Source organism: Oryctolagus cuniculus, chromosome 19 (genome assembly GCF_964237555.1).
Source record: "Oryctolagus cuniculus chromosome 19, mOryCun1.1, whole genome shotgun sequence".
NCBI classification, from domain to species: Eukaryota; Metazoa; Chordata; class Mammalia; order Lagomorpha; family Leporidae; genus Oryctolagus; species Oryctolagus cuniculus.
Genome location: NC_091450.1, coordinates 12,344,143 through 12,364,450, shown reverse-complemented (window position 1 = coordinate 12,364,450; position 20,308 = coordinate 12,344,143). Strand labels below are relative to the sequence as shown.

Genomic DNA, 20,308 nt, shown 5'->3' with positions numbered 1-20,308 from the left:
GCTCCCTTTCTGTGTCACTCTTTCAAATAAATAAAACAAATTTTTATACACACACTACTATTTTGGATATTAATGTCACCTGTCTCTTCTTACCAGAAAATTGTAATTACATATGTGGCTCACATTCATCAGACAAGGCTGCCTACAAAATAATTAGCCTGTAATCTTCAAAACTGCCTGAATAATTACTCCAGATTGAGGAAGCCTAATGCGATGTAACAGCTCAATGCAACCCCAGGATCCCAGGACGGGCCCTTTGTTAAAGACACTGCTGGGGCAGTCAGCAACCCCGGACTGAGTCTGCAGCTCAGACAGCAGTGACAACTCCATGTTCACAGCCTAACTGCTGGTGGGACAGGGCTTACTTAACAGCAATGTCCTTGCTTGGAAATACATCCTACAAAAGTTAGGGGTGAGGGCACTAATTTCAAATCAATTGGTAACTTAATCTCAAATGATGGGGGAAAGGGGGACTTTCCTGTGAATCTAGAATTACTTCAAAGCAAGAACATGAACTTTAAAAAAGCAACGCCAGAGTCTCCTGGGAAGAAAGCCCTGTGTGCACCTGGCACTGGTCACAAAGGGCACTGAGCTGTGGGCCTGGAGCCGGGGCAGCACAGCCAACTTCTCAAAGCCTCTACTTCCTGGCCTCTAAGATGAAGGGACGAGCCCTGATGCTTCCCTTAAAAAAAAAAAGTCTGATTCAACAACTTGTTCAACCAGAAAACAGACCAGCCCCCAACATCTTCACCAGACAGACAGACTGAGCTGTCACCATGCACCTGTGGGTTCAGAAAACCATGATGGGGGGAGTGGAGGCCTGCTGGGTCGGTCTGGATGGTAAGTATCCCCTAGTCTGACATTCATGCTACTAAGAAGGTGGACAGGGACTGGCACAGTGGTGTAGTAGGTTAAACCTCCGCCTGTGATGCTGGTATCCCATATGAGCACTGGTTCGAGTCTCAGCTGCTCCACTTCCAACCCAGCTCCCTGCTTATGGCCTGGGAGAGCAGTGAAACTTGGCCCAAGTGCTTGGGCCCCTGCAGCATGGGAGACCTGGGAGAAGCTCCTGGCTCTTGGCTTCGGATCTGCACAGCTCCAGCTGTTGCGGCCATTTGGGGAGTGAACCAGAAGGAAAACCTCTCTCTTGCTCTCTGTCTCTCCTTCTAGCTCTGCCTCTTAAATAACCTTTGGGAAAAAAAAAAAAAAAAAAAAAAAAAGAGGGTGGACACTCAATCCCACTATGGCAGTGGGGGTGGGAGTTCTGGTAGCCAAATGGATTGGATTATTAGGATGGAGCTGCCAAGATTAAATCATGGCAACTTAACAAGACACCACAGCCATGGACAGACACACGTTCCCTGTCTCTTGTCACATGATGCTCCGTGCCACTTAGGGACTCTGTCACAAGAACACCATCACCAGAGGCCAAACCAGTGGGGTCTTTTCAACCCAGACTGTGATCCTCCAAGATTACAAGCCAAACTCAACCTCCTTCCTCCACAGAGCTAGGCTGCCTTGGGTATTTTGTTGTAGTAATGATAAGCTGACAAATGTAAGGCTCCGGCCAAGAGTGAGGCTCAGGTTCAGGGGCACCTTCGATGGGCTAGACCATCTAACTCACTCAACAACACCATCAGCAGGCTCAGAGCACCTGCTCTCCAAGGGGTCTGCGACCATGGCTTCCACATTTGTTTTGTTCATGAACTAAAGACACTTTCCATGACCACTTCGCAACTCTGAGTCAGACTTCAAGCACGGTGCCTCTCCAGGTAAGCTCTGAAAACAGGATGGCAAGGAGACGCTTTCCGGGTGTTGCACCTATTTTCCTAGAGCCCCAGGCAGACAACACAGGCCTCACCAGGCCAAAAGAACACGCGTCCTGCCAGCCAGACGGGCTCCCTCCGGGTTGCCACTCCGGAGCACGCACAAGCCACTCGGCACATGACACCCGATACAGGCATCATCTTCACAAACAGCCCCGAGCGGCAGCTCTCTCCAGCCCTGCTGTACAGCTGGCAAAACTGAAGCTCCAGGGTTTAGTGGCCCGACCAAGGTCACACAGTTATCAAGTAGCAAAGCAGGTTTAAATTGAAGGTTCCAAAAAACAGCTTTGTTAAGGAATAATTGGCATGGAATAAACCATATAAATTTCAAGTGTACAATATTAAACCTTGAAATACATCATCATGAAACCACATCATCAAGAAAATAAACATACCCATCACCCCCTAGAAATTTCCTCATGCCTCTGTAATCCTCTCCCCCAGCCCTCCACACCGTACCATCCCCTGAATACTTCCTGCCACTTCCGCAAAGTGTGCGCTGGCTGGAGCTGTCTAGGAATGGATTCACACAGCACACGCTCTTCTGCGGGGTTCTTCCCCTCAGCCTAGGGAGTTGGAGACCGACGCCTACGCGGCACGTAGCAACAGTTCACTCCTCCTCACGGCTAGCTAAGACTCCACGCGCTGACATAGGCCACGGCATGCTGATACGACAGCTACACCACAAGTCTCAGGTCAGGGGATCTTTGTCCTACCAATCTTTCTCCGAGTTTTGGCTCCTCAAGGCCGTTTATATTTCCTTGTAAATTTTAGAATCTGCCCATCAATTTCTATAAAAAGTTCTGCTAAGATCGGAGTGGGAATCAATTTTTGTTGTTGTTTTGGAAGAATTAATATCTTAACAGTATCTCCATTTTTCTGTATTTAGATCCCATCTGATTACTTTCAGCAATGTCTTACAGTTTTCAGTGTGCTGACCCCTTTTTGCCAGATTTATTCCTAAGCATTTCAGATTTTTTAAAGAATGTGCTTTCTGGCCGGCGCCGCGGCTCACTAGGCTAATCCTCTGCCTAGCGGCGCCGGCACACCGGGTTCTAGTCCCGGTCGGGGCGCCGGATTCTGTCCCGGTTGCCCCTCTTCCAGGCCAGCCCTCTGCTGTGGCCAGGGAGTGCAGTGGAGGATGGCCCAGGTGCTTGGGCCCTGCACCCCATGGGAGACCAGGAAAAGCACCTGGCTCCTGGCTCCTGCCATCGGATCAGCGCGGTGCGCCGGCCGCAGCGCGCCGGCCGCAGCAGCCATTGGAGGGTGAACCAACGGCAAAAGGAAGACCTTTCTCTCTGTCTCTCTCTCACTGTCCACTCTGCCTGTCAAAAAAAAAAAAAAAAAAAAAAAAAGAATGTGCTTTCTTTATTTTTCATCTTCACTTGAAGGGGGGAGAGAGAGAGAGAGGGAGGGGGAGGGAGACAGGAAGAGGGGGGAGAGAGGGAGAGGGAAAGGAAGAGGGAGAGAGGAAGGGAGGGAGGGAGGGAAGAATTGGCTGATTCCACCTGCTAAACATTTCCAAATGCCTGCAACAGCCAAAGCTGGACCAGGCTAAGCCAGGAGCCCAGAGCTCCATCCAGGTCTCCCAGGGGGGTGGCAGGAACCAAAGTACTCGAGCCATCATCTGCTGCCTCTTAGAAGACACATCAGCAGGAAGCTGGATTGGAAGTGGAGTAACCTGGACTCAAACCAGGCACTGCAACACAGGGTGCAGGCATCAGAAGCATTAAGTGAGTTAAGCCACTGCACCAAACGCGGGCCCCAGCACTTCCTATTTTTAATGCTACTAAAAATGCTACTGTCTTTAAATTTCAATTTCTGACTAGTCATTGCTAGCACACAGAAATAGAACTGATGTTCAGATATTGATCTTTTATCATGCAACACTGTTCAACTCACCAGTTCTGGTAGTTTTCCTTAGCTTCCAACAGACTGTCTACACAGAGGGCCACACTGCGTACGGCTAGACAGCTTTACTTCTTCCTTTCCAATCCAGATGCTCCCACTTCTTTTTCTTGCCTGACTGCACCAGCTAGAACCTCCAGTACAAAGCGGAGCAGAAGTGTTGTGAGCAGAGATTCGTATCTTGCTCCTGGTGTTAGGGGAAAAGTGCTCAACTCTTCACCACTAAGGAAATGCAAGGACAATGCTTGCTACAGGTCTTACAGAGATCCCTTTATCTGGTTAGGAAAATTCTCTTCTTTTTATCAGCAACAGACACTAGATTTTAAAGAATCTGTGCAGTTATTAACTCCTCAGGCTTGTGCTCAGTGCTGAGGCCCTGTGCATCCTGCCAGAAGAGAAACAAGATTCTGTCAAACGCTATTCCTGAACCTTCTAGAAGATGATCACATGATTTCTATTTTTAGTTTACTAATATCGTGAACTCATCTTGACTTGCACATACCAAACCAAGCCTGCATTCTTGGGATAAACCCCACTTGGTCATGTTGCACCATCCTTCATATATACTGCCGGATCAGATCTGCCAAAATCAGGTTTAGAATTTTAGCATTTATTCATGAGGGACTATGGTTTGTGGTTTCCTCTTTTTTTTTTTTTTTTTTAAGTTTTTTTAGTTTTTTGACAGGCAGAGTGGACAGTGAGCCAGAGAGAGACAGAGAGTGTGGGGAGCAACCGGACTAGACTAAGTTACTGGAATTAAGACTTATTCTATGCATCTGCTCTCCCACAATATGGCGCTGGGAGAGGAGAAAACAGCTTCTACCCAGCTGCCTCCAGTTCAACCAATAAACAGCAGGACTTGCTCCTGATTGGAGGAGAGCAGCGTACTCGGCGTGTGGGCAGCCGAGTTAGGATTGGCAGAAGAGGACTATAAAGGAGGAGAGAGACGGCATGCACCAGGAACATCTAAGGGGAACATCTATCTGAAGGAACACCTGTGCAGCCCCCGAGAGAGCCAGCCGGTGGTGTGCCGCTCCCCTGCGGAAGTGGGGAATGTGGCAGGGGGAACCGCCCTTCCACGGAGGTGGAAGGGACGGTAGCCAACCCGGGAAGAACCAGCAGCAAACCCGGGGAGGGCCAAGCAGACAAAAGAACAGCGCAGGGTCCTGTGTTGCTCCTCCGCGAAGAGGGGGAGCGACAAGAGAGAAAGGTCTTCCTTTTGCCGTTGGTTCACCCTCCAATGGCCGCCGCGGCCAGCACACTGCGGCAGGTGCATCGCAATGATCCGAAGCTAGGAGCCAGGTGCTTTTCCTGGTCTCCCATGGGGTGCAAGGCCCAAGCACCTGGGCCATCCTCCACTGTACTCCCGGGCCATAGCAGAGAGCTGGCCTGGAAGAGGGGCAACCAGGACAGAATCCGGCGCCCCGACCGGGACTAGAACCCGGTGTGCCGGCGCCGGTAGATGGAGGATTAGCCTACTGAGCCATGGCACCAGCGGTTTCCTCTTTTTTGCAATGTCTTCATCTGGTTTTGGTATCAGAATAATGTAGGCCTCATAGAATGAGCTGGGAAGTATTTGCTTGTCTTCTATTTTCTGAAGGAGTCTGGGTAGAATTGAGGTTATTTTTGTTGGGAGCTCTCTGGGCCTCAAACAGGTGCTAGTCCCAGTCCGTGAACATCCAGCCGTTGCTCTAATCTCAATTGGTTCTTTCCCTAACTCTGAGTCGTTCCCTAGCTGATCAGATCGCTTGGGGTGGAAGCAGGGGCACTCTAGAAATCTCTAAAGCTTTCTCTCTGTGCACCTGTATTCTGTTATACTCAAACACAAGCACTCTGTGCTGCCTTAGGCTCTCTGAGTCTATCTAGCTCTGCCTACATTCCCCCTGTGCCAAGGCCTAAAACCTCTCATGAGACAGTGAGCTCCTTCCCGCTGCTGCCTGTGGTGTAAGACAGACACTTGGCCTTTGCCCCTGACTTCTGGCACAGCCCTACTAAAATCTCTGGAATTTCCTGAGAAGGGTGACCCAAGTGTCTATTCTTCTAATGAGGGAACGCTGGGCAGGCCCCTAGAGAGCTTCAGGATGAGCTTCAGCACCAGAAAGGCTATTATCAGTCAGATTTCCAACGTCATGGCAAACACTTGAACCAAGCTACCTCTGAAGGAAAGGTGTATTTCAGCTTACAGTTTTGGAGGTGCACAGTCCAAGATCAATCAGCCTCACCAGCCTGGCATCTGGTGGGGGTAGCAGACAGTGGAACTACTGCAGAGGGAGGATCACCCTGACAGTCAGGAAGCTGAGGGAGCAGCTCCGCCCAGCTTGGCTTTTTTTAACCACTCTTCTCACAGGAACGACCTGAGGGCATGCCCAACGGCCTAAGGACCTCCTCCTGCACCCACTTATGGGCCCTGTAACTGCATCAAGGCTTCACCCTCAATCCATTAACCATTAACAGAAGACTGAGGACCAAGCCTTTAACACATAGGCCCTCAGGGACACCCACACCACAGCAAAACCCAAGCCTCAATCAGAAGCTGGAGACTTTGTGACCCAACATCCAACTATGGGGAGAGCAGAGAGACTGGAGGTTGAGCTAAATCATTGATCACCAGATGATTAAATCAATTGTGCCTATGGAATGAGGCCTTTGTCGAGAAAACTGAAAAACACACCTCAATGATGAGAACGTCCAGATTGCTGAATGCCTCTGGGTGGGGAGGGCGGTGACCTGGAGAGTCTGAAACCCCAAGACCACCTGCACCTCCCATGGCCTGTCCTACGCATGTCTTTTGTCTGCGTCCGAGTACTGGGAGTCACTCTGGTACACCAGGCCTGAGGACAGGGCTGCAGGAACCCTTGATTTGTAGCCAGCCAGAGCAGCCGGGGCCTGAGACTCGCAGCTGGCATCTGAAGCTGGGGCGGGCTCATGGGACTGAGCCCCTTTAACTTGTGGGTTCTGACACTAACTCCAGGCAAGCAGTGTCAGGACTGAGATGACTTCTTGCATACCCAGTGCGTACCTGAAGAACTGGAAAAGTCCGGTGGGGAAGGTATCACATGTTTAGTACCATGGCCGGGGGATCCCTCACTGTTCTTCACTGATTAATGTCCAGTGCTTCATAGATTCGTGTCCATCTGAGAGTGTTTCAGGCAGGAAAGTATACTGGCCCCTGTTACCCTATCTTGGGCAAAGGTAGAAATCATCAAACCCAAATCTTCCTAACCACCATTCCCTGTGCCTAATGCCGTCACCGGGTCATACTTGTCTGTGTGACTCATAAGACCCACAGCGAACCAAGGACTTCATGTCACCAGTCCCAGGAAGCTTTGCTGGATGAATGAACATCGCACTCACACAAGCCTTCCTCAACACCCAAGGTCCTTTGAGCACGCAGCTCTCCTGTGCTCTCTGAAAAGCTAAAATCGAAGCTCTCCAGCAGCCAGAGAATTGGGGCATTTGTCTTCTCTTGAGGACAGCAAGAAGGCAGTCCAACCAGTAGCCAAAAAAAAAGCAGCACTCTGAGTGACTGGCATTGGGTCACAGTGGTCGTCCCACTATCAGAGCACCAGTGTGAGTCCAAGCCGATCTAGCTTCCTGCGAATGTGCCTAGGAAAGCAGTGGATGATTGTCCAAGTCCCTGGACCTCTGCCACGCACATGGGAAATCCAGATGGAGTTCCAAGCTCCTGGCTTTGGTCTGGTCCAGCCCTGACCACCTCAGCCATTTGGGTGAGTGACCCAGTGGATGGAAGACCTCTTTCATGTCTCTCTCTCTCTCTACCTTTCAAACAAATCTTTAAATTAAAAACAAACAAACAAACAAACAAAAAAAAAACAGCAGCAGCACTACAGCCAGTGTTGTGTGGCTCAGTGGGTTAAGCCACTGCCCACAATACCAGCATCCCACATGAGCACCAGTTTGAATCCCAGCTGCTGCTCCACTTCTGATCCAGCTCCCTGCTAACGTACCCGGAAAAGCAGTGGAAGATGTCAAGTGTTTGGGCCCCTGCCACCCATATGGGAGTCTGGAATGAATTCTGGGCTCCTGGCTTTGGCTTGCCCAGCCCCAGCCGTTGCAGCCATTTGGGAATTGAAGTGGCTGAATGATATTTCTTTATTTCTCTCTTTTTTTCTCTCTCTCTCTCCTTTTCTCTCTGTAACTCAGCCTTTCAAATAAATAAATCAATCAGAAAAAAAAGCGCTTTGATAACATTAAACAAACTCTGGGAAAGAGCAATTAGAACAATCTGCAGTTTCAATTACTCTCTTGTTTCACAATTCTCCTGGAAGCTAACTATTTTTGCAGTTGGCGTTACAGGCAATTTCCTGGGCATCTCTTCAAAACACAGATGATTAACAGCATTGCGTCTCACAAATATTTACTTAATTTCCAAAATTTCTTTCCATCAGCCACTGTTTGAAAACCTCTCTAATGACAGGAATGCTTGGGAAGACGTTTTATTTTCCTATTGATGAGAGAGAGGAGAAAAGCTACTATAAACACAGCCTGCTCACCATCAGCAGAACCGTATCTAGGAGCAAAGAGATGCCACGTCAAGCAGAAAGAACGCAGCAGTCCGCCCCTTCTCCGTGGCTCTGCTTCCCGTGTTGTCAGGGACCCAGAGTCAACCACGGCACTAGAGTCCGCGAGATGCTCTGAGACCCCACATTCACCAAACCTGGACACCAGCAGATGGCTGTAATTGTTAGAGTCTCATTATTCCTTCTTGTTCCTCTCTCAGTGAACCTTATCGCAGGTGTGTAGGTGTGTCTGGGAGGCAGCACAGCACACGCAGGACTCAGTACTCTGCCTCAGTACTCAGGCACCCACAGCAGGTCCAGAACACACAGCCCACGGCTGAAGGGACACACTGCAAACCAATTCACGGACACATCCCACCAGGAGTTCCCTAAATGAGCTCATAATAGTCGTAAAGGTCAAACAAAGGCAAGAACACTTTCATTCTTAGTCCTAAGGATCACACAGCTTCTTACACTGAACTGTGAAACTTCCCCGGCAACCTGAAGGCTCACATTCAGAACCAGCACAACGCATTAGAAGGGAGCAGGCAGGGCCAGCGCTGTGGTGCAGCGGGTTAAAGCCCCGGCTGAAGTGCTGGCATCCCATATGGGCACCAGTTCTAGTCCTGGCTGCTCCTGTTCCGATCCAGCTCTCTGCTATGGCCTGGGAAAGCAGTGGAAGATGGCCCAAGTCCTTGGGCCCCTGCACCTGCGTGGGAGACCCAGAGGGGGCTCCTGGTTCCGGGCTTTGGATCGGCACAGCAATGGCCGCTGCGATCATCTGGGGAGTAAACCAGCACATGGAAGGGCTTTCTCTCTGTCTCTGCCTCTCTCTGTAATTCTTTCAAATAAATAAAATAAATCTTAAAAAAAGAAAATAAAAAGAAGGGAGCAGGCATCACCAATGCCTTCAGCATGAGATTAGGAGAGGCATTGCTTCACCTATCTCTGGAGATACAAAGGGGAAAGTTTGAAGTCCTGTTGCACTTTCTTTTTAAATTTTAGCTATTTGTTTTTCACTTGAAAGGTGGAGAAAGAGAGATATTCCATCTGCTGGTTCACTCTCCAAATGCACACAACAGCTGGCTAGGCCAGGCTGCGGGAAAGAGCCAGAAATTCCATCCATGTCTCCTGCATGGGTAGCAGGGACCCAATAAACACTTGGGCCATCGTCTGCTGCTTCCCAGGATGCACCAGCACAAAGCTGGATCAACGGCAGTGGTGGGACTTGACCCCAGGCCCTCTGACATGGGAGGCAGGTACCCAAGAAGAGGCTTACACACTGCCCCACAGCATATGCCCTGCCTGTGCTTTTTAAGGAGCAAGAAAAGCTAGCTTGATGCTAGCTTGAAGATTCCCCTTCAACAATGAACTCTCTCACCAAACACCCCCAGCCACCCAAGTTCAGGCGGTCACGGCAAAAAGGCTGTCACCGGAGGGAAACACAGCACTGATTATGTCACTTCCCTGCTTCAAATCCTCAAGCGCTCTGCCCTGTCCCTGGGACCAAGCTAAGGTGACTACTGTGGTGCACAGGGCTCTTCGTAATCTGTACACCCACACCCCAGAGGGCATTATCTTCCCACACGCCAGCATTCCCGTCTAGTGTTTCCCAAGCTATGTTCTTGGTAGGCCGATTAAGTCGACATATACAGAACTAAACACAGTTAAACAGTTTCCTTAACGTAAGACGCCATACACCCCGCCACCGGCCAAGCCTCTAGCTTATTCCTGGTATCATCCAGCTTCCAGAGTGTCCCATGGAGTGCCCCTCGGGACTTGTGCCAGCATCTCTCACTCTTCCCTCTTTGGCAGATCTTGAGAGCAGCTGGTCTCCCTCTCTCGTCCTGGAACCTGGCTTCTAACTCCATCGGGCTGCAGGAGTGCAGCTCCCTCAGTGTCACAGCTTTCCCCCCAGCTTCTCTCTCCCTCACCAAGACAAATACACACTGACACCCCCCTCAGCAAGACTGGCCACTGTCTGTGCTCTCAGCACTGGGCTCACTGCTTCTACTGTGTTCCCCGGACTGAGCACTGACACATGGTCACCGAGACTATCACACACTCCTCCCAGGCCCACCAAGATGCTCCAAGTGCCCTCGGCTGGCCTGCGGCAGGGACTCCAGCACTCGCCCCAGGCTTGGCTGAGCCTAAGGCTGGGGCCTGAGTCATCATGCTGAACTGCCCTGCTAATGATCAACACCCAGCTGAGCGTCTTCAGCCGGGCCATCTGTCCGCTCCGTATGTAGCATGCTCCGAACTCTGAACCACCCTCTGTGTTACACACAACTACTGTCCCCCTTTAAAGAACGGAAAACTGAGGCTAGAGCAGGTGCTTGGAGCCTTGGTGTGAACCGTAACCACGCACTTTCAGAGTCCAGCGTTTTATACACCAGGCTAAACGTCACATTCCCTTGAGGGAGAAAAACGGCAGGCGAGGTGAGCAATACGACGGGTAGGAGACGAAAAGGCCGATGGTTACCTTGCTGCACGGTTACACCGACGTCACTCGTCCTTGATCAACACAACAGCACTTACAGTCATGGACCTTGTAGCAGTGCCTCTGCAGGCGCTCCATGTCCCATTCCTCCAGCACGCCGTGGGTCATCAGCAACTGCAGGAACCGCCGGTGGACGTCGGTCATGACGCCCGCCTTCCTCGTACTGCCCTGCATCTGTGAAGGAACTGAGAAAGTCAGCAAGAGTTCATCAGCTCCAAGCAACACCAGCAGGCGTTCTACAGTAACAAGGACAAATCTGCTAGGGTTTTAGAAGCAAAGTACCTCACACCAATCACTACGAAAGGGAAAAGGATGTGAGTCAGGGGCCAGGCGCATCAGTCCTGGGCAGTGCTGAGAAGCACGGCTTCTGCAGCCACCTCCACCACCTGCTACGTGTGTGAACTTGGCCAGCTGGGCCTACGTGTACTTCAGTTTCTGATCTGTAAAGTGGGGATAACAACAGAAATGCCCTCCGTAGAAGTGCTATGAAGGGGGCGGCATTGTGGTGCAGCGGGTCAAGCCGCCACTTGCAATGCCAGCATCCCATATGAGTGCTGGTTTGAAGCCTGGTGGCTCAACTTCTGATCCAGCTTGCTACTAACACATCTGGGAAAGCGGCAGAGGATGGCCCGAGGGCTTGGTCCTCTACACGCACAGGGGAGACCTGGATGGAGTTACGGGCTCCTAGCTTCAACCTCAACACGCCCTGGCAGCTGCAGCCATTTGGAGAACAGACCAGTGGATGGAAGCTCACTCACTCGCTTGCTTGCTCGCTCGCTCGCTCTCTATCTCTATCAGCCTGCCTTTCAAATAAACAAATCGTAAAAAGAAAAACACAAGGATCACTATGAAGAGGAGTTAACACGGTAACACAGTAAGCACAAACGAAGCACCAGCTATTGTCCCCGTTACCCAACAGTGAGTCTGAACCGTGGCTCAGTCTCTTAGCGGATCTATGGAGAAATGTAGCCAAGGCCCGATTTCTCCTGGTAAACTTCCAATAACACTCACTGCCTACAAAACTGCTGGTAAACTCTTCATGTTGGCTTCCTTCTCCTCTCCCTGAACCTCTAATAAGTCAACCTAAATGGCAGGACTGTGGGTTACTTTTAGAATCTGTTGCCTCTGATAAGATGGTCTCTTTCCACAAACCACGGAGAGGGCGGCTGATAGCGGAGTTACAGAGCCCTGATTTCGGCGTCTGCTCCTGGCTTGGCGAGGCAGCACAGGGCAGGCACTGCAGCTAACAGGCGGCGGCACGGAGACGTGCAGATCTTAAGCATCATGTAGTCTGCATGCTTAGAAATACAGATGCCCAGGCCCCTTCCCTGGAAGACTGACTACAGAGGGACCTGGAATTCTGACTAGCTGACATTCACTTTTAGGGGATACCCTGATCTGATAAGAAAGTCCCTATCGCCTTAGGCAAACAGGGCATGACCCTGTGACAGTCTTGTTATCTATAAAACAAGGATAATAACCACCCTAAGTGCACAGAATGAAATTTAAATGAGATTCAGCTACTAAACACTTGCCAAGAATCTGGGATACTCACATGAAAGATCCACAAAAATGCTATTTACTGTTTATTTAAACAGCAACATCACCTAGACCTCAGAGGCATCTTGGGGCTCGTGCTGTGGCATAGCAGATAAAGCCACCTGGCAGTGCTAGCATCCCATATGGGCTCTGGTTTGAGTCCCAGCTGCTCCACTTCCGATCCAGCTCCCTGTTAATGCACCTGGGAAAGCAAAAGAAGATGTCCCAAGTACTCAGACCCCTGCACCCAAGTGGGAGACCCTGAAGAAGCTCCTGGTTCCTGGCTTTAGCCTGGCCCAGCCCTGACCGTTGTGGCCATTTGGGGAGTGAACCAGCAGAGGAAGATCTCACTCTCTCACTCTCTCTCTCTCTCTCTCTGCTTCTCCTTCTCTGTAACTTCTTCAAATAAAGGTTGTTTTTTTTTTTTTTTAAAGATTTACTTATTTATTTGAAAGGCAGAATTACAGAGCAGCAAAGGCAGAGAGAGAGAGAGGTCTTCCATCCGCTGGTTCACTCCCCAGATGGCCCAATGGCCAGAGCTGTGCCGATCCAAAGCCAGGAGCCAGGAGCTTCTTCTGGGTCTCCCACGCAGGTGCAGGGGCCCAAGGACTTGGGCCATCTTGCACTGCTTTCCCAGGGCATAGCAGAGAGCTGGATCAGAAGTGGAGCAGCCGGGACTCAAAGCGCTGCCCATATGGGATGCCAGCACTGCAGGCAGCAGCTTCACCCACCACGCCAAGGTGCCGGCCTCTCATATAAATCTTTTTAAAGAACTAAAACCAGAGGCGTCCCATGACCAGTCTCTCTGTGTGCTGGACACCACGGAGAGCATCTCACCAGCAGCTCCACATCAACAAATCCAAGCCAGACTCCAACTCTGCTTCCTCCACCCTCAACTCCTTTCCTCCCCAGAGCCCTTCTCTCTGTGAAATCACCCGGTTTAGACGACACAGGCCACACAGTCACACAAAGCACACACCTGAGCACCACCGTGTGGTCCTCCTCGCCCTCAGCCTCACACCCGGCCAGCAGTCAAGTTTATTTCCCAGAAGGTACCTGCATTCACCCGCCCCGCTTAGTGATGCGAGCACCACCCTACTTGCCAAGGGTTGTTCTGGAAGCAGGGGTAGAAGGTGCTTTGGGCTCAGGCATCTGGATTTTTTACCCATAAGCTCTGGAGACGAAGACTCTCCCAACTAAGGGTCCCTAAGCAGGACGTTGATACGACCTAGGTGCGTCTTAGATCCGCTTTGATACCGTGGAGGCGACCAGGGGGCAAAGAGTGCAGTTAGAAAGCAGAAAGTCCTGGAAGGAAGCGGGAGGCAGAGGAAGCAGCTCAGTCCATGGAACGGATCCTGCAAAAGGGGACGAGCACAGTACCAAGGCTTAGCAGTGGGGACGAATGACAAGAACTGCGACCACCATGATTCCCACAAGGGCTCATGCAGGATCAGCTGCTAGATACCCACCGAAGCAGAGCACAGTAAACATTCAGAATACTACAGGTGAGGAGCAACCAAAGAAAAAGTCAAAAGAGCAGCAACTGGCTGACAGCGGAAGGCAGCCAACGGCGGGAAGACATCCTCAACACCCTGGGAGGGTGCATCCCTCAACTGAGAATCCTACACCCAGCTACAGACTGTGGGTGAAAAAAACACGGTTCCACACAACAAAAACTGAAAGAGCACGTGCTGAGCAAATCCTCCCAGAGGAAATTCCAAAGTGTATGTTTCTCGTGAAAAAAGAAAGTGATACAAGTTGGGAGGTCAAGAGAACAGGCAAAACTGATAGAAAAACAAACCAAACAGATGAAATGAAGCCAATTAAATTAGTAAAAATGGACTAAATGTTTCCAGTCTAAAGACAAGAACTGTTAGGTCAGACTTTAAAACTTGTCAAATTCATAATGAATAGTATCTAGAGTTACTCTTAAACTCTATGTTTCTAAGATTTTATTTATGCATTTGAGAGGCAGAGAGTGAGAGACACAAGCTCTCACCCGCTGGCTCACTTCCCGAACGCTGGCCAGGGCCAGAACTGGGGCTGGGCCAGGGCCAAAGCTGGAAACTCATTTAGGCCTCTCCCCTGGGTAGCAGGAACCCCGTGAGCCGTCACTACTGCCGCCCAGGGGCTGCATTTTAGCAGAGGATGACAGAAGCGGAGAATCCAACCCAGGCCTCCCAACGCCACATGCGGCAGCTTACCTGCTCAACACGATACCAAAATACTAAAAGCCAAAGAGTGGAGCAAAATACTTAGCAAATTAATGGAAAGAGGCCCGGGGCGGCCTTGTTTAACTTCAGTCAAGAGAGGCTTTAAGCATTACTAGAGATAAAGGTGATCATACAATGTCAAGAATGTTCGATTCCCAGGAAGGTGGAACAATCTCCAGCGTTCAGGCACTCAGTAATACAGGCACCCAACAGTTCAGATAAAACTGTCAGGACTACAAAGACAAACCTAGGGAGCCACAACCACCGTGGGAAGCTGTGACATGCCCTTCGTGTTAACTGACGGAGGGAACAAAACCATCACTACGGTTAGAGAGGATCTGTATGACACAGGCCGAAAGCTGCATCTGAACACATTCACTGAACACTGTGCCCGGCAGCTCCAGGACACGGAATGTTCCAGCACACCCAGAGCAGCTCTGTGGGCTGCCCCACACTGGGCAGGAAGGCAAGTCTCAGCCAAATCAGGGATCTGGGTCACATCCAGGACTCTGACCACAGGCGGTAACACTGGAAACCAGGAATAAAGAGAGAACTAGGAAAAAAGCCGCTTGTCTGGAATGTTCAAAACACTTCTAGATAATCTATTATGAAAGGGGAATTATTAATGGAAATTGGGAAATATTTTAAATTGAACAGTAACAAGACACTACACGTAAAATCTGCTGAAAAGCCAGGGAAGTACAGGGAAGCCGAGTGTTAAATGTTGACATCTTTAAGAGGTGGGGGCTACTGAAAACTAACAAGCCACACATCCCACAGAGATGTAACAACAGCCCACCAGATTCAAAGACCGCTGGGGCTGGCGCTGCGGTGCGGAGGGCTGAGCCACCGCCTACAGACTGCAACACAAGCAGCCCGTACAAGCATAGGTTCACATTCTGGCTGCTCCACTTCTGATCCAGCTCCCTGCTAATGCGCCTAGGGAAGCAGCAGAGGATGGCCCAAGTATCTGGACCCCTGCCACCCACGTGAGAGACCCGGGTGGAGTTCCAGGCTCTTGGCTTCAGCCTGGCCCATCGTTACAGCCATCTGGGGAGTGAACCAGTGGATGGAAGACTCTCTCTCTCTCTCTCTCTCTCTGCCTTTCAAATTAACAAAAAATGTTAAAGGAGGGGGCTGGTGTTGTGGTACAGCTGGCTAAGCCTTCGCCTGCATACCACATCAGAGCTGCTCCACTTCCAATCCACTTTTAATGCACCTGGGAAGGCCAGGAAAGAAGGCCCAATTCCTTGGGTCTCTGCCACCCACGTGGAAGACCAGGATGGAGTTCCTGACTCCTGGCTTCAGCCTGGCCCAGCCCTGGCTTTGGTGGTCATTTACAGAGTGAACCAGCAGGTGAGGGGATCTCTCTGTATCTCCCTGTCTCTGCTGCTCTTTCAGATAAATAAATCTTAAAACAAAACAAAACAGATACCAGTTAAGACAACCATGTCCCATATTGAAGTACACCAGCTCCAACACCCAGCTCCAACCCATGACTCCACATTTCCCCAAATGTAGATCCTGGGAGACAGGGGTGATGGCTTGGGTTTAGGTTCCTGCTACCCACACTGCAGACCTGGGTTGTGTTCTCGGCTTCCACTTTCAGTCTGACCCCGTACCCACTACTGTGTGCATCTGAACTGCAGATGGGAGCTCCCTCCCTCCCTGCCTGCCTGCCTGCCTCCCTCCCTCCCTCCCTTCTTCCCTCCCTCTCTCTCACCGCGTCTCAAGATAAATGAATAAAAATTAAAACAGAAATGAAACAACGAAAGTGAATAACCTCACAAGATTTTTTGAGAGAGAACACTCACAAATAAACAATACTCGGAGTGAAAGAGAGAAACTAACCGCAGATAACATAAACATGTTTTAAAAAGTATTTTAAACAATTTATGCAATCTGAAAGTTTAAATATCAACAAATTAATAAGAAATTCATTCAAAACTGATGACAAACTTACTTGGAAACCTAAGCAGTCTGAGAAAATTAAAGACATTTTATGGGAAATCCATCTTACCACAAACAAAACTTTAAGTACCAATTACTTTTTTGAGAAATGCTACCAAAAGTTCTAGAGATGTGACACAAACTACCTTAGAGCCTGAAAAGAGGAAACGGCCTAATCCATGTGACAAGGCTGACCTAACTTGTGCACTAAAACCTAACGAGGATTAAAAAACAACAGGAAATTTTGGGCCAGTATCTTCAGGAACAAGATACGAAGTCCCTGGCAAGCTACTAACCAGCCAAATCCAGCAATGCAAAAAGAATGATGATATATCATCACTTAGTGGAGCCACTTCCAGTAATGGCTTAACATTTAAAAATCAATGTGGTGGGACTGGCGCCATGGCGTAGCGGGTAAAGCCACTGCCTGCAGTGCCGGCATCCCATATGGGCGCCGGTTCGAGTCCCAGCTGCTCCACTTCCCATCCAGCTCTCTGCTATGGCCTGGGAGGGCAGTGGAAGATGGCCCAAGTGCTTGGGCCCCTGCACCCACATGGGAGACCCGGAAGAAGCTCCTGGCTCTTTCTTCGGATCGGCTCAGCTGTGGCTGTTGCAGCCATCTGGGGAGTGAACCAGTGGATGGAAGACCTCTCTCTCTCTCTCTCTCTCTGCTCTCTCAAATAAATCTTTAAAAAAAAAAAAAGAAAATCAATGTGAGTCACATTAATAAAACAAAAGGAAACTACATGACCATCTTCACACATGCAGAAAATAATAGCTGATAAAATTCAACATTTATTCATACTAATAAAAGAAAACATCTTGGTCTACTCACTAGTATCTACAAAATAGCTAGAGCAGACATGATACTTAGAAGATGCAATGGTGAGAGCAATCATGTCAAAGCTCAAGGTGACAAAATCCAATGTGGCTGAATCAATGAAATCCCAATCGAACTCCCAACAGCTTTGTGTACGTTTACATTCTGACAAAATGATTCTAAGATTCCCATAGGAAACCTGAAGGCAGACTGGCAGACATTCTTGGGAAGGTAAAGGTGGGAGGCCTTGCCTTGCCAGAGACCCCTGTGGCAGTGGCACAGGGACGCGTGTGTGAAGAGGGAGGGAACAGACACAAACTCAGAAAGGTGTACATCCATGGACCCTCGACATGCTGGTTAAATAGACTCCGCAGCAAAGCACACTTGTCAGGGAAAGGCACCGCCCCAGACTATCCCCCCATGAAAAAATACACAGCGTGATGCGTACCTCACACTGGATCCACAAGTCTGTTCTAGAGGCCAAGGGCAGGCGGAAGGCAAAGCCCAAGACTTCTCTACGAAAGGACAGGACCATCCCTGTGGCCCAGGAGTGAAAGAGGACTGCTTTGAGAGAGAGAGCGAGCTCCATGAAGACACAGGCTCATCAACTGGATTTTGTGGAAATGAAGGAGCTCTGTGCACCAGAAACACCAGTGAGGGGGCAGAGAGTGAAGGGGGCACACCACCAACTCGAAGGTATTGATGAAACTCCTTAAACTCAGGAAAGGGGAAATGGGCAATAAATTTTGCAAAAGGAGGACGTACACATAGCTAACATATGAAAAAGATACTCTATCTCAATGTTTATCAGGGAAATCAGCACTAAAACCACAGGGAAATAACCAACCACTAGATAGGCAAAACTTGTAAAGAATGGCTGAGCCGAAAACCTTTTTTTTTTTTTTTTTTTTTTTTTAAGATTTATTTATTTACTTGAAAGGCACAGTTACAGAGAGGCAGAGGCAGAGGCAAAGAGAGAGGTCTTCCATCCACTGGCTCACTCTCCAATTGGCCACAACAGCCAGAGCTGTGCAGATCCAAAGCCGGGAGCCAGGAGCTTCTTCTGGGTCTCCCACGTGGGTGCAGGGGCCCAAGCACTTGGGTCATCTTCCACTGCTTTCCCAGGCCATAGCAGAGAGCTGGATGGGAAGTGGAGCAGCCGGGACTCGAACCGGCGCCCACACGGGATGCTGGCACCTCAGGCACCAGCCTAGAATACAAATTCTTACAACTGGAAGTGGATGCCTAGCACTTGGGACACCCTCGTTCCCTATCAGAGTGCCTGGTTCACATCTCAGCTCCTCTGCTTCTGCTATGGCTTCTGCTGGTGCACCCTGGGAGGCGGCAGGTGATGGCTCAAGTGCCTGGATCCCTGCCACCCACAGGGGAGAAGACCTGGCTGAGTTTTGGGTTCCTGGCTTTGGCCTGGCGCAATCCTGGCTGTTGCAAGGTCTGGGGGAATACAAATCTCCCTGTCTGTGCTTTGCAACTAAAATAAATAAAAAAAAATTCTCAAAACCACTAAAGTTAACAATCTGACAGCAAACCTGCATATCCCCCCAAATCCACATCTGCCCTTGGAAACGTTTACAGAAGCACATGAAGAAACAGAATCTGGCAACAGTGGAAGTGCCTGTTTACTGTAGAACTGTCACATACAGCAATTTTACAATCACAGAGTTCAAAACAGCCATGAAGGCCTTGAGGCACAGCCACGCCCATCAGCACAGATGCTTCTCAGAAACACAGCGGGGTGTGCAAACCCAGGTCACACAAAACTACCAGGGTCCGCCTTCCATAAAACCCAAAAGCCAGCAAACCATACATGGGACTGATCAGACATACCTACATGGATCGTGCAAACCACAAAGAAAAACGAGGGAGCCACACAGCACTCGGGGCCCTAGGAATCTGGGGGGGACGGGGCGGAACTGGGGGCTCTGGGGGTTCCAGGATGTTCTGTTTCTTCACTTGGCAGTGGGTGTGTGGGCTCATTTCACTTCGTGCTTCCAAAAAGATATAAGCATATTAAATAAAATCTATAAGAAACGTTAGAAGAATGAGGTCTAGAGTAAATGCTGAACTTTTTGCGAGAGGCGGGACGAATGCAGACACGTCGGTTTGTGCTTGTTATGTCCCTTACGGCTACCAAAAGGGTCTTTAGGGGAGGGTCAGGGACCACCGCCATGCCATCAACTATCTAAATAATCTTTAAACAGAAATGCCGTGGAGAAAGCAGATCTCAATGGAACCACTGTCCGACCGTGTCCCCACAGCCCATTTTACAGATCAGAAAACCGAGGCCAGGCAACCGGCAAAGTTTCCGAGAACACTACGATCCGGGACCCTCAACCGCCGCTTCTCAGTTCCCAAACAGGCTGAAAGCAGAACCTGGTTCTCGAGTGTGGAAACCTGCCCTGACCCGCAGCGAGCCGACCTGCGGTTCGTCTCCGTCCCCCTCGCGTGAAGGCGCAGGCAGGCGCTCGGCCGCAGGACGCCCAAGGGGGGACACACGACGGCGGCCGTGTGCGTCACGCCACCGTCCCCAAACCCCAGGGCAACGCTGGCTTCTGCACCTGTGTGGCCGCGGGGCTCGAGGAGGGGACCGTGGGCTTGGCGCCAAGGTGAGAAGCGCCGTATACAAAACAGGCGAGCTTCTGGCCCCGAAGGGCGAGCCCGGACCCCACCACCTGCCACCACCATTCTAAAATGTCTGCGTGTGTGTGTGCTGGGGGAGCGGACCCCAGCCTCCTAGCCTCGGCTGCCCCTCACGCAGCCCGCTTCCCCGTCAGCCAAGACGCCCAAGCCCCCACCTCCTAGTTCCACACTTCGTCACCGCACAGAAGGTGGGAACCCCACTGCCTGTCGCCCCCAACCCCACCTTCCGTCCACCTCCTCGCCTTTCTGGACGCCCCTTTTTCTTCCCGGAAGGCGTCCGGAACCCCTCGCCCCCGAGCACCCGCCACAGACGGCCGGAAGGCGGGCTCGGACCCGCCCCTTAGGCGGGGTGAAAGCGAATGCGGTGCTCCCAT

At 50.4% G+C, this 20,308-nt stretch overlaps 1 protein-coding gene across 7 annotated transcripts in view; it reads right to left on the bottom strand.

Annotated features, from left to right (window-relative positions):
• NSMCE1 (NSE1 homolog, SMC5-SMC6 complex component) overlaps positions 1 to 20,294 on the bottom strand; it is a 38,675-nt gene extending 18,381 nt beyond the window's left edge. For 2 of the 7 annotated variants that reach the window (XM_051847533.2, XM_051847539.2), the window contains exons 1-2: positions 20,158 to 20,294; positions 10,793 to 10,939 (exon numbers count right to left, since the gene is read on the bottom strand). In XM_051847533.2, coding sequence (XP_051703493.2) covers positions 10,793 to 10,928 — 136 coding nt within the window. In that variant the 5' untranslated portion in view covers positions 10,929 to 10,939; positions 20,158 to 20,294. Of the gene's footprint in view, positions 1 to 10,792; positions 10,940 to 20,089 lie in introns of all 7 variants that reach the window. The other 5 variants (XM_008257903.4, XM_070064983.1, XM_008257904.4 and 2 more) reach the window with 4 other exon arrangements.
• Positions 20,295 to 20,308: the final 14 nt, after the last annotated feature.